At 44.1% G+C, this 13,769-nt stretch overlaps 1 protein-coding gene across 3 annotated transcripts in view; it reads right to left on the bottom strand.

Moving 5' to 3' along the window:
* Positions 1–13,769, bottom strand: part of OPHN1 (oligophrenin 1) — a 124,055-nt gene that overhangs the window by 56,440 nt on the left and 53,846 nt on the right. For all 3 annotated transcript variants that reach the window (XM_048863528.2, XM_048863527.2, XM_048863531.2), the window contains 2 exons: positions 11,655–11,716; positions 6,037–6,108 (listed from right to left, as the gene is read on the bottom strand). In XM_048863528.2, coding sequence (XP_048719485.1) covers positions 6,037–6,108; positions 11,655–11,716 — 134 coding nt within the window. The remainder of the gene's footprint in view (positions 1–6,036; positions 6,109–11,654; positions 11,717–13,769) is intronic.

Here is a 13,769-nt window from a genome sequence, read left to right as displayed (position 1 = left end):
GAGGCAGCATTACCTTCCCATTAGTATGTGCCAATATTCAGAGCCAAGAACCACCCAACTTCCATGTACTCACTTACCAACAGAAACTACTTATTGTAATGGAATGCAAGACAGAGTAGCACAGTCAGCATACAAGTTAACAAAGGAAACTGCTCTTCGAAAGCGCTTTGAAAGCCCAACTCTCTAACCTTCAGAGGATGCCTGTTTAATCAGAAACTAACGAGAGTCCTAGAAGTAGCATGAGATGCCGGGGTAATCCCAACAGCAGCTAGGGATAACAGTACAATGGAAGGGTTACAATTCCTTTGGCATTCTCTCTCATATCATCTGCTGCTGATAAACTGTGGCACAAAGGCCTATGCCTCCTGGAAACTGGCTCAGTTCCAAGCTTGAGTTGAGCAATAGAGCCGTCAAGGGGAAAAATAAAAAGCTTGCCTTGCAAAACTTTCCCTTAACCATTTCAGTGCTAATTAGGATCCTCTGAAACTGCCATCCAGCAGGAGGCAGAGGAATTATTGTGTAGAATCTAGCCCTTCTGATTATTTCAACTCACTGTAAGGACAAAATCTAGCTTGTCTGCAAGGATCACTTTCACCCTCCTAAAGCATTTGCATGGGACCCATCAGAATGCCAGCACTGTGAGCTATGGATGGGAGGCTAGCACACTCAACAGCATTACGGGACAAAGTCTGTATGGCCAGCCAGGTAGGGTGAGGGCAGAGGCCCTCCTTCCTGAGAGCATCTGTCGGCAGGCTCTGGCGGCAGGGGGGGAGACACAGAGCAAGATTCACTAGCAGGTGTAAGGGAAGCTGCTCTGCACATTCCCTGTTGTGCATTTCCTGAAGCCTCCTGCCTGCCCTTGTTTTGTCCCTCAACTTGGTCACTTCAGGTTTCACCCCCACAGCCTCAGAGAAGCAAGGCCACAAGATAGCTCTAAACAGATTTGGGGAAATACAGCACAAATAAATGACCGTGAATATTCACTTGGATTTTTAAATTAACCAGCTTTTGCTGAGTTTATCCCCTAATGTGGCTGGTTTCTCTTGGTGAACATGCAAGTCATATTTACTGTCCGGCTGGTTTGCAGAGAGTGAATTTCAAACTCACACTGCAGGTACATGCACGTTTATCCAGTCAGGGATCAAAAACAGTGTTATGTGACTTATCTCATTAAACTTAGCTTGCCCACACAACTCAAGACATTGTATATCAAATACATCCACTGATTTTTTTAGGATCAGTGAAGAATAAAGATGTGTTGAATAAATTCAGACAATGAATCAGCGTGAGGAAATCACAATCCACGGGCAGATAATCTGAAAGCAGCACAGGCACTAAATTCACTAAATGAATTATTTGCAAATTATATACTCTGCTCTAACCCTAGCTAATAATCCTCTGTCTCATTTTCATATTAACAAAAAGGTTGAGGGAGGAAGAATCAAAGGAAATAACAAGAAAACTCTGATGCAGAAAAAAATGTTTAATGGCTGTGTTTTCAAGGGATTTTTATGGTATATCATGAGTGACTTAAAATAAAAGTTGTGTGAAATATAAAAATGTTCATGCAGTTGAAAGATGCAGTGTGAGCATTTCTGTAAAAATATTCTTGCATAGTTGAGGGTTTTTCCCCCCACTTAGTTCCCCAAAATTCTCCTGATTTGCCTCAAATTGAGTTCTAAGAACACGAAAACTTTTCTTCTTCCTCTTTTTGTTGTTGTTAATAATAATTTCTGAACTACATGCTAAGTACTGATACCAGCAAGTATGACTGCTGGACTGGTGCACATCTGAACACTGAAAAAGTATGTCTGAAGATGACAAACTGTAGGCCAATCCTGCTAACATTTCCTATGGCTTCCGTGGAACAGCTCACAGTAATAGGCAATATACCCACTAGTAGATGTTTGCAGGATTGCGTCCTATGACTTCATAACATACATACACTTCCTACTGCATCTACAGACCATTAAGTGCCTTTTGAATACACACTACCAACCAATTTTTAAACTTTGATGTATAGCAAGAACAGAATCCCACGCAGTAGTCAATATTCATCGGGCTACCCAGAATTATCCAAAATAGATTTTCAAAAAAGTCCGACAAAGAAAACAAAAAATCCCCAGATTTGTGTCTATCCAGTAGAATCAGCACCTCGGAGTGGATTTCAAACTCTCATAATCTGAATGAATTCAGCGAGGCTGTTAACAAAGGTGTCATGCACCCAACATACACCTTGTCCACTTCTTATATTTAGAAATGACAAAGAGGTTAGCTGGATGGACATGAAAGCAGGAGGAGGGGAAGGGAACACACAAATTCTTTTCACGTGAAAAAGCTTTCAGCTTTCCTGTGTGTCACTAGTTCGCATCATTCTTTAGAAACGTTCTGAAGTGATTTCTGCTGTTCCAGGAAGATCAGAAGGTTTTCTTGACCCTGGTATAAAGTGGTTTCTGCTACACTGTGCATGTGTTTCTCTGAAAAAAAGACTTGTAGATCAGGAGTAACCTAAGACTTCTAAACAGCATCTTCTCACGTGGCCTGGTTGCTGGATGCCATACCCAAATGTTCACTTTCCTACTTTCAAATCCTATTTGGTATTTGACACCTCTCTCTCTCTCCCCAAAACACTAGTGACTTCCCCAGTCTCCTTCCTTTTCCTTTTTGAAGGCTACTGCAATCCAGAAATACAAAGATTAATGGTACAATCTCACTAATTTTCAAATGCCACGATCATCATATCCAGACACTGTGCTTCACCTGACATACTCTGTACCCAAGGCATATTCTAACCGTAAATGACATGGGGATTCCTCCAAAATCCAGCGAAGTCTTAACTCCACTGGGATTTGGATCATGCCCATGACCTGGCCACAGTAATTTGGTCAGCTATAAATTTAAAAATATATAAAACCATCATGCTTGTTTCTCTCATAGATGGAGTTGATAGATAATTAGCGCTCTGGGTTTTCTCCTCCTAGATCTCACCTGAACTCATCCAATGATCCTCAACAAGTTCTTTTTTTCTTTCTCACTTGAAACCCCAACAAATCCATAATCCAACATCTACATCTGCTCTTTCACGAACTATCTCATTTTAGAGTGGATGATGCTTCCAGGCCAGGGTTGAGAGACCAAAGTCAGTTCAAGAATCCATTGGGATCCTCTGACATGAGACGAACTTGTAGAGAAACGCAATGCAGGTGTTCCTTGTACTGCCACTCTCCCAGCATTCACGCAAACAAACATTTATCTATAATTCATGAAAACAGCAATAATCCCAGGCCTTGCTGCTGGCAAAGGAGGGTAACTGAAGAAAAACCCCTGTGCTGTGTCCCAGTGAAAGCCTGCAGAGGCATCTGTGTCGGAATACACCATTTCAGAGAGACTCCATTCATCTCCCAGGAAAAGCGGGTTAGTACAGACTCAGATGTCTTAGACTTTCTGGCCGTTTTCCAACCACAGACATCACAAAGGCACAATTCAAATGCCCTTCCTATCTGGCATCAGTGTCCTTGAAAGAGAAGGGAAAACATCTTACAGAAGGCGACTGACAAAACACAGAAAACAGTAATCAAAGGGTAGGAATTATTTTGGCCATGCCTCTGCTCAGCATGACTAAAGACCTTGTTCTGATCTCACTCACACTGGTGCAAGTCAAGAGGAACTCTACTGAAGTCAATGGAGTTACAGGAGCGAGGGCAGGAATCAGGCCTTTATATCCCTTCATCTTTTATGGTAGCCCAGTGCTGTGATCTCCAATGGAAGACTCTAATAACTGCGCTGACCCTCATCTGTACTTCACACTGTCTAATACCAGGGGCGCAGACGTTGTGGGGCAATTCTATAAGTAGCACAAAGGATAAATGTTTGTGCTGAGTTAGTGTAGATGGAGCCTCAAAGCACTCTGAGCGAGGGTGTGATTCCAAGGTCACATATGCATACTCATGCTAGCTCTCATCAAGCTAGCATGCTAACCACAGCAGTATAGCCATGGCAGCACAGGCTAGCTGCCCCAAGTACAAACTCACCTGATGCTCTTGGGTATATACTTGGTGTGGCTAGCCCACGCAGCCTGTGCTACCACAGTAACACTGCTATTGTTAGAGTATTAGCTGAGATCAGAACTGGCAGGAGTATATGCATGCCAGCTGGGAATCAGTCACTTGTAGGGTAGATGTAACCGGAGTTAACACTCAGAGAACTCTCCCTGTTTGGTAGTGCTTTGGAGGTGGTGTGATTTCAGGCTTTGATAGGCTCATCTCCACAGGCATGGGGAGAGGGTCTGGAAACTGGGGCAAGGATGGAGCAGGGGACTCATCCATTACCTTCATTTGAGGTCTCCACTTCTTCCTCCACCTGCATGCACTGTGGCACCCAATGGCACCCCACATGGACATCTATCCCCTTCAGAAACTCACGTCCATTGTGCTCTTCCCCACTTCAGGGCATCGCAACAACATTCAGGATAAAGAGAGTCACACTGAACATGTAATTTCCTAGCTTATGTTGATGGCGTGAGGTGCATGAAATACCCTCCTCATCCCAGTTCACCAGGCCACAATGCTTTTCTTCTTCTAGTACCTCCTAAAGACTTATAAAGAATAGACAAAGATCTATGTAACTCTGAGTCAATTCTTTCTCTGGGCTTCCTCCATCTTCTCCGTTTCAGTCTATTAGACTGTTCGTTGTGTGGTGCAGTGTAACAGATTGGCAGTGTCTGTCTGAACCACCTTACCCTGACTGCAGGGGTTGATCTTGCTGGGAAAGGGTTAGATGGGTTTTGTGAACTCTATGAGACAGATGGCTCATTATTCCACCCAAATAAAGGAGGTGGGAGTGGTTTTCCAGGAAGAAAAGATCTAGTCTGAGCAATTCTGAGGGGACAAACCCTAGGAAGCAGGACTGGAGTGAACTTTGTTACCTTATTATTATTATTTATTTGTATGGTGGTAGAGCTTAGGACCCCATCATGTGAGGTGCTGTACAAACACAGAATAAAAAGATGTAAGCTCTTTGGGGCAGGTACCAATCTAAATAACAGTTTACTTCCTTGTTAATAAAGACAGACCCCTGAAAGGGGTGAATTTTGTCTCTACACAGCATGTGTGGACTGTGTTTGTACAGCAGGTGTTTGCTCACAGGCAGGGAGGCTTTCATTTTCTCTGATACAGAGCCATGCACATTGTCAGTGTCTAGCACATGTAAATCATAGTTGCATGTGTTTGGTTGGTTTTGGTGTTTGTTTTTTGTGGGGAGCATGGCAGGGGGGGTTACGTATCATTTTCTCCAATGTATTATTTATTAAATGTCAAAGGCTCCAGATGGGTCAGGCTGAATCCAAGCTTTAAACATGTCTCCATTTTGGAGCTGGTTCAGAGCCAGCCTCATTTCAAACTGCCGCTGAATAACATGGAACCTGAGTCCCTGATGCAGACAAGGAAGAAATAATCTTTTCTGGTCCACATGTGCAGGACTCACTTTTCATGATGCGTTGCTTTAAAAACTTAGTCCTTATGAAAGAGCCATGAGAAGCCTTATTTAAATATGTCTTAAACTGAGCCCTCTGGCCATATTCAAGTCCTGATTACTGGTCTCTACAGTTTTTTCTCTCTGATCTATTTTGAGGGGGGCGGTGAAGGAGGGAGGGTTATTTTACTCTGAACTGAATTTAGAATAAAATAAGGTCCATCATGGACCTTGCAAACAAGGGGGAGGATAAGTAGTAAGGCAAAAGAGGACTTTCATGATCTCTGGTGAAAGAGGGTGCAACTTTTTCAGGAAGGTCTGTTTTGGGATTATGCCAGAGCTGAGCCCCATGAGTTCAGGAAGTACCCTTGCTACAGCTCAGGAAGTCAGACTAAAGCCCGGGTGGACTTCCTCGTTTTGGCATGCCTGCACTGGGGCGGAGAAATGTCTTTAATGCTCCTGTTGCACTTGAACAGTACGCATGAAATCTCTGTCTTTAATCTCTCCAGTACCATCCTACTTCTTTAAAAAAAACAACTAATGTATAAACACATGTATAAAACCTACCTTGGTGAAGCCTATTTGTTCCTTACGAAAATTTTCCAGTGGTTTGATCAACAAATCACTAGCATTTTGGACCTGCAGAACACAGAATGAAAAAACAGCTTTGTTACACAGCACATATTTGTGTTACACTAGAGAGATGGGGTAGGGGAGCAAACTGAAAGGCCCAAATTGTAATCCCAGTTCTAATATTGACTTGCTGAATGTCCTTAGACCAAGTCATTTAACCCATGTGTCTTCTTGCCCCACTATACAATGTAGGTCAATATTATCCCCATCTCATGGAGCTGTGAAGAAGCACTATGACAATAGTAGTGTTCAGTATTATTATTAGACTTCCACAGGCCTCAAATCTACTAATACCACAGGATGGCGAGTTAGCACTCTTCCTTAAACTATCTATTACTACCCTCCAGAGTAAATTTCTAACCATTTCTAGTGTGGCACTTTCTATTGGATTACAGGAATCAAAGTGGCAGACTTTTGAATGTAAAAGGATTGGGAGATTATTCTACTGGATCTTTGGTGCAGGAACCCTTGTTATAATTGTCCTGTTGTTGCAATCAGGAATACATAATATGTTTAATATAAGGGGAAGGTTTGCTCCAGCACATCTTCTGGATCTTTCTAGCCCAAGTACCAGACAACCCACAAAACAAACTATAACAAAAACAGGACTTTGCCATGAATAAGATCTGAATTGATGTCCAACTACTATAATTCACACTCAGGAGTTGGCACTATGTCTATAGAAGGGAGAACTCCATCTTTAAAAAGGGGAACAAAGAAGACCCAAGGAAATTCAGACCGGTCAGCCTAACTCTGATACCTGAAAAGATACTGGAACAAATTATTAAACAATGAATTTGAAAGAACCTGGAGGATAATAGGCTCATGCTCAAATAAATTGGTTAGTCTCTAAGGTGCCACAAGTACTCCTTTTCTTTTTGCGAATACAGACTAACACGGCTGTTACTCTGAAACAGGATAATTAGTAATAGCCAACATGGATTTATCAAGAACAAAATCACACCAAACCAATCTAATTTCCTTTGTTAACTGAGCTATTGGCCTAGTGCAGGGGTCGGCAAACTTTGGCACCCAGCCCGTCAGGGTAAAGCCGCTGGCGGGCCGGACCGGTTTGTTTATCTGGAGCGTCCGCAGGCATGGAGCCCCGCAGCTCCCACTGGCTGCAGTTCGCCGTTCCCGGCCCATGGGAGCTGTGGGAAGCAGCGGCTAGCACATCCCTCGGCCCACGCCACTTCCCGCAGCTCCCATGGGCCGGGAACAGCGAACCACGGCCAGTGGGAGCTGCGGGGCTCCATGCCTGCGGACACTCCAGATAAACAAACCGGTTCGGCCCGCCAGCGGCTTTACCCTGATGGGCCGGGTGCCAAAGGTTGCCGACCCTTGGCCTAGTGGATAGGGAGAAAGCAATAGACATGTTATCTTGATTTTAGTAAGGGTTTTGACACAGTCCCACATGACAGTCTTATGAGTGAACTAGGGAAATAACTATAAGGTGGGTCCATAACTGGTTGAAAGACTGTACTCAAAGAGTAGGTTTAGGTTAGATATTTGAAAAAAATTCTAATTATAAGGTTACTTAAGCTCTGGAATAGGCTTCCAAAGGAGGTTGTGGAATCCTCATCACTGGAGGTGTTTAAGAACAGGTAGGACAAACACAGGTCAGGGATGGTCTAGTTTTACTTGGTCCTACCTCAATGCAGGGGACTGGACTTGATGACTTCTCAAGGTCCCACCCAGCCCTACATTTCAGTGATTTTTTGTTTCCAATAAACAACCCCTCTCTGATCACTGCTCTGCTAGACACCCAGGCTCCTTGGCTGGAAGGAGAATCCCCTCAATTCAGGGTAGGGTGTCCAGATGTCCTGATATTATTGGGACCATCCCAATATTAGGGGCTTTGTCTGACATACGCAACTATCCCCCCACCACCCCCTAAAAAAGTGTCCTAGTTTTTCACACTTGCTAATTCAGGGTCTTTGAAAAAATATGGGGCACCTCAAAAAATAATGACATGACCTCTTGCATATGGCACTAGCTGCTGACCACAACTCACGCAGGATGGGCTGACAGGAATGCCTGCTGCTCTGCAAACAAACTAGAAGCATCTTGCAGAAGGCAATGCTGTTTGTTTACTTTTCTCAGGGAAAAAGAAAACACCAAAAGCAGGAAGCAGATTATATGTATTTTAAACATGGTGCATGAATCATCCATGCTGGTGTCTGCAACCTCCTTTTAACTCAGATTGCTCACTGTCTGCAGGGTCAGGACAGGTTGGCTCCATCTTCGGAATTATATATATAATGATTCCTGCCCAATCTAACAGGAGAAACAGGGTAGAGGAAGCACATCTCTCTGCAGCGGCTTCTCCCCGGCCTCTGCTCTTGGCCAGTCTGTTTGGTACCAAGTGAAACCTCTGTCATCCTCACTGCAACACCACTCAGCACAGCTGTTGCTCCAGCCCTGCTTTTCCATTACAGCAACTATTCCTTTTGCAGTGGAAGCATTGAATGATGATCCCTGAATATGATGGACATGTGAACCGGTGAACACAATCCCTGAGCCAAGAGCATGGCCTGTTGCCAACATTTCTAAGTGAACAGGAAAGTTGGTGAATGCATTCCTAGGGAGTAACTGAATCAGACCCGAAATGAACCGTTTTTCAAACCTAGCCACCCACAGCAACTTGTGCCCAAGATCTCACCCCCAGGAAGGCCCACATATGTGAGAATTGCTCCCCACAGACACAACATTAGCTGGGAGCTCAAAATAAGATGCGTAGAAAGGGCAGTGGGAAGAGCAGAAGGCTAGTGTCGCATCCTTGGCGTAACACTTCCCAAAACACTCAGTTTCCAGATCCAGCCTCTCTGATCGCAATAAACACATGTGGGCAGAAGAGCAGATTTAAAATGTGCTCTTAAAGAAATAAATTAGGGACATTCCTTTTGATGAGGCATAATCCAAAGAAGCATGAAAGCAGGTGACCATGCAGCAAAGCTACTACCAATGTCTATCCCGAAGGAACCTGTGACAAAAGGCATGATGAGTCTCAAACTTCCTGATCCATTATGTTCATGGAAGGATGTCTTCTTCAGACATGCTCTGTGACTCTTCTCTAGCAGTTTTGGAGGGGAAATTATATTCTACCATGTGTCACTGTTCCCAGCTCAACTCTAACCATTGAGGGGGACCTCCGTCCCCTGTGTCAAAAGGTGGGGGAGGCAGGGAGACACACCCAGAACTGTTAAAGCTTTGCCAGGACACCAGTTAGTTGGTAACTGAGAGCACAGAATACAGTATGAGAGGGCAGTGTGCTATATAGTTTACAGATGTTTTTAAAAAATAAATGGGATATTGTAAAAAGGCTGGCCCTAATAAATAATGCACCAAGGGTAGAAAAAGATCAAGAAAACTTCTCAGATGGCAACCCTAAGCCTCTGAAAACCTTCAGGTTGATAGGGTCTTCGCAGTTCTCAGGATCCCACCCCTTCATCCTCCCACATAAGCTAAAGGTGGCTGCTATACCTGGGATGCAATGCAAAACATTCTTGTTGCCTTCTTTCAGTCTATTGCTGGTTCTTTCTCATCTTGTTACCCAGACCCTTGCCAGCCTCTAGAGCCACAGAAAGCAGAGTCCTGGCATCCCTTAAGGTATAGATGTCCCTAACCCTTTAGTTCAGCCAGATGGCATAGGAGGAGTTCTTTCATCATTGTATTGGGGCACGGGGGAGCAGAGCCAAACAGTGAATTCCTGGCATGCTGTGAAAGGCGTCCACTGATTCTAACATTCATGTTTTTCCTGGAATAAGTGTGAAAAAGGGAGCCAACTTTCAATAAATGATCTAGGAGTTCTGGAGACAAAGGGGTACAATGTAATGAGGGACAGAAGGGAGTGAATCACCCTGCTGGAGCTGCATGCCAGGAGAGGCAGGAGCACAGGGGGACAACTGCTCCCTTACGAAAAAATAGGAATGTAAGTTACTTCATATTTTACAACCTATTTGACTAAGTGGAGCTTGAAACAGTTTGTTCCCAGACATGGCCCAGCTGGCCCCATCAGAAATTAACTGCCTTCTGAGTGAAGAAGGAACCCTTCACGGACCTTTAGGGTTCCTTCAATATGCCCTTGGCTGCTCAGTGACCAAATCTTGCTGGTGGAAGGATTGCCTGGCACCTGGGACAGGTGCTGGCAAAGTGAAGGGGAACCATCTCCCTTGCCCCAAAACTCCTTTATATTGTAGAAATGGAAAAGTTTCTCCTTCTCTCTCACCCCTTGGTTGGCTTTGGAGCATTCAGAGGGGAAGGTCAATACTCAAGTACGGCTGGTCAAAAGATAGTTCTTGAGGGGGATATTCCACATCCCTTGTAAGCCCTACAGGGCCTCCAGTTTCCTTTGTCTTTCAATGCTCAGCACAGTAGCAATGGTGGAGACTATGGCATCCCACTCAGAGACCATCACCTCTCTTTTACAGATCAGAAGATGTCAGGTACCATCCTTTCAGCACTCCCAGCCCATAGCCTCGAGACATTAGGAATCTTGGTATATATGGTCACTCGCTATTTTTCTAGTATAGTTTGGCAGTTACACATTGTAACTAGACCCATTAACTGCCAAAGCACAACTGAGCTAGCCGAGACTGGGCTGTGAAATCGGAAGACTGAGTCACATGATCACAGAACCTAAAACAGGGAACCTTCAACTGATACTATACCACAGGACAGGCAGGATAAATTGGAGACACATTTAGCCTTATTCTGCACTATGCAGTATTGGGGTGCTGTTCCTATCTCTGGTAGAGTTACATTGCCAGAAAAGTGGTGTAATGCAGTACAGAGTCAGGCCCCAAGAGTGGTAGATTTCTGCCAATAGATTGCAAAAGAGAAGCATCCATGAGATAAGCTTATTATTCCATCAACCCTCTGGAGCCTTTAGTATGTGCAACAATTAAAAATCAAAAACTTTCCAGCCCTGCTTTAATATCAAACGCCAGTGAGGGGCATTTGAGATAGGTAGACTGTCAATCTAGGTCTGATACACAGTCATGTAAAAGCAAGAGCAGGTTATAGGTCCTTCATGTCTGGAATTGCTTGATGACAGCTTTGTCATATCTATACCCTATATAATGTAATGAACCAGCTTGTGTTTGGCTATATAAGATGTACACACCATTACTCTTTACTGAATGGGATAATAGAGCAGCTGTGTCATAGGCCTTATACTTCAAACAGCTAAGAGAGATTCCCCCTTGAGCTCAAGGGTGAAAGCCAGTGCTTTCTTGGAACAGGACGATACAAATTCTATTCCTCACTATTACCATGAATTTCTGCGTGGCCCAAATGTGCAGCATTATGACAATAATGTGGTCCTACCTGGCCACTGATTTGCTACAGTAATTTCAATCCTTTTGTGTAATACACTTATGCCTAGGGTACAAATAGGCATAATCACTGTCATACTCCAGGGCCCGAGGAGGGATTTGTTAACAAAATCAAGTTTTGCAGTTAAACAGAAAATACCAAAGAAGCCACGTGTTTGCTATGAGCATCTTTGTGAGTTATAGCCCACAGCAGGTGTTCAGCGGAGGTCACCTTACCATCATTGATCTCTCAAGTTCTACCTCCTGGAGCAATTCTGCAAATTCCTTAAACGATTCAGCTATAAAGAGAGAGAAAAATGAAACAATTAATTAGTGCAGATCCTGGTCAGATGAGCGTTGAATTTAGCCTCTTGATTGCCCATTAAGTACAACACGCCAAGCAGGGCCAGAGAAACAGCTGGGGTTTATTGGCTGACACTCCATCTAGGCAGGCTGTTTCCAGATCCTATATAACACAGGCTTTCCTTTTCTCTCACAACTGTCCACACCAAAGCCATGCCCAAAATCTGCCTCTTAGGCTTAAGTAGCAGGTTGAAACCTTTACTCTTCAACTTTAATGAAGGCCTTTGAACAAGCTCGAAAATCTTACTGCATCTTTGTCACTTTGAAGGCTCTCCACCCACTCTCTCAGCATTGCCCAATTGTAGGAGAGTGTGATCACAACTGACATAAATGCTGCTCCATGGGTTGGCTGGAAGAGTGGAACAAGTGTTGTCCTTTGGCTGACATGCTGCCTGAGGCAGAAAGCACTGCCTCCATCAGCCATGGAGGATGCAACAGGACACTTCTCCCTGTTGTCAGACTCTGGTCCACTACGGCAGGAACAACATGGAGGTTTATCCTTCATGGAGCTTTGTTTATTTAATCAAAAGGAAAGAAAATTCAGTCCAAGAAAGCTCTCTTCCCCTCCCTCTCTACAATCTTGGGCCTTGAGGAAGAGGAGGTGAAATCTCCCACCATTTCTTGTGGCTAACACTAATGAGGCCACATCCTCATATTGCAGTCAGATCTGATCATTTTAACATCTGCATTCTGGGGCAAAGAGACAGTGTTTATTCCTTCTGTGTGAGAAGTCACAAAGGTGATGTAACAGAAGTAATTGGAGCATATTAGCTCTGTCTCAGAGGAACTGAAAAAACTGCTGCTGCAGGTTAGATTTGGTTCATTATAGAATAACGAGGAAACTAAAGAGTGAACAGGGAAATCAAGTAGAAATATTTCATGCCCAGTTGCAGCTGAACATATGGAATAAGTTACCAAGCAAGGTCAGCAAGACAAATAATGCAAGGGAGGGAAAGGGGTGGGAAAAGTGAGAGAAAAGTTCAAAAGTCCATTTCTACTGTTGCGGGGAGTGGCAGGTAGAAGGCAGCCATACTTCACTCCACCAGTTCCTAAACCTACGCAGCGTAACACACACCCCTCTCCCTGCCAGCAGTATGAACACTGCATAGTCAGGACCCATGACATTTTGAGGAGGGGGATACAGCCTGGTGGAGAGATTGGAGATCAGCTCCAGAGGTGCCAAGCTTCCTTTTTCAACGACTGCAATTGCTTGTAGAAATGACTTTGGAACATCTGTTCCATGCCTTCTCCCCAAGTCTTTGTCAAAAATCTCGCACTTCTGGAGAGGGAAAGCTTCGCAGGGGAGCACATGAAGCGCTTTGGCAGCAAAGCTAAGGAGCAAGCCATGCTACTGGGGAAGATTATGACGGTGATTAAAGTAAAGGAATCGGAACTGTGTGCCAATGCCTTGAAATCCTGATGGTTTGGTCTTATCTGCCCTGCAGCTGGATTCCTTTGTCTAGGGTGCTAGAGCAACACAGTGGAAGGATTTGAGAAAAATCACTGCCTTAGTGCCCGCAGGAAATGGTCAAGCACACCATGCTAGGTGTGGAGTACTTCACAGAGCCCCATGGAGAGGACTTCTCCATAAACTCTGCAGGAATTCCTACTGCCCTCTATTTACACTCACCCCTGGTTTGTTTACAGTTCAAGCCTTTTAATTCCAGAAGAGACTATATGTAGCCAATTAGCCCTAGCAGAGGAGACTGGAAAATTAACTCACTAAAGAAATTTTGAGAAAAACTTTGGCTTGTCACAAAACAAAAAGTCAGAGTTCCTAGAAGGGAGAGCATCAAGAACAACAGCTCTAAAAGCTGATCTGTGTTAACAGTGACTTAGAACATCCTCAGCAATGTGCCAAATAACGAAGAATGGAAGCATCCATGTGTACAGGGCGAACTGTACACCAGCATCTTGTTTTGCAGGTAATGTGTGCAGCATCCAGTCCTTGTCCTAGCTTCAGGCTAAGTGCTCTATGCACCATTCAGA

Source organism: Caretta caretta, chromosome 9 (genome assembly GCF_965140235.1).
Source record: "Caretta caretta isolate rCarCar2 chromosome 9, rCarCar1.hap1, whole genome shotgun sequence".
NCBI lineage: Eukaryota > Metazoa > Chordata > Testudines > Cheloniidae > Caretta > Caretta caretta.
The sequence above is the reverse complement of the archived record's forward strand: the minus strand, read 5'-3'. Positions and strand labels throughout refer to the sequence as shown.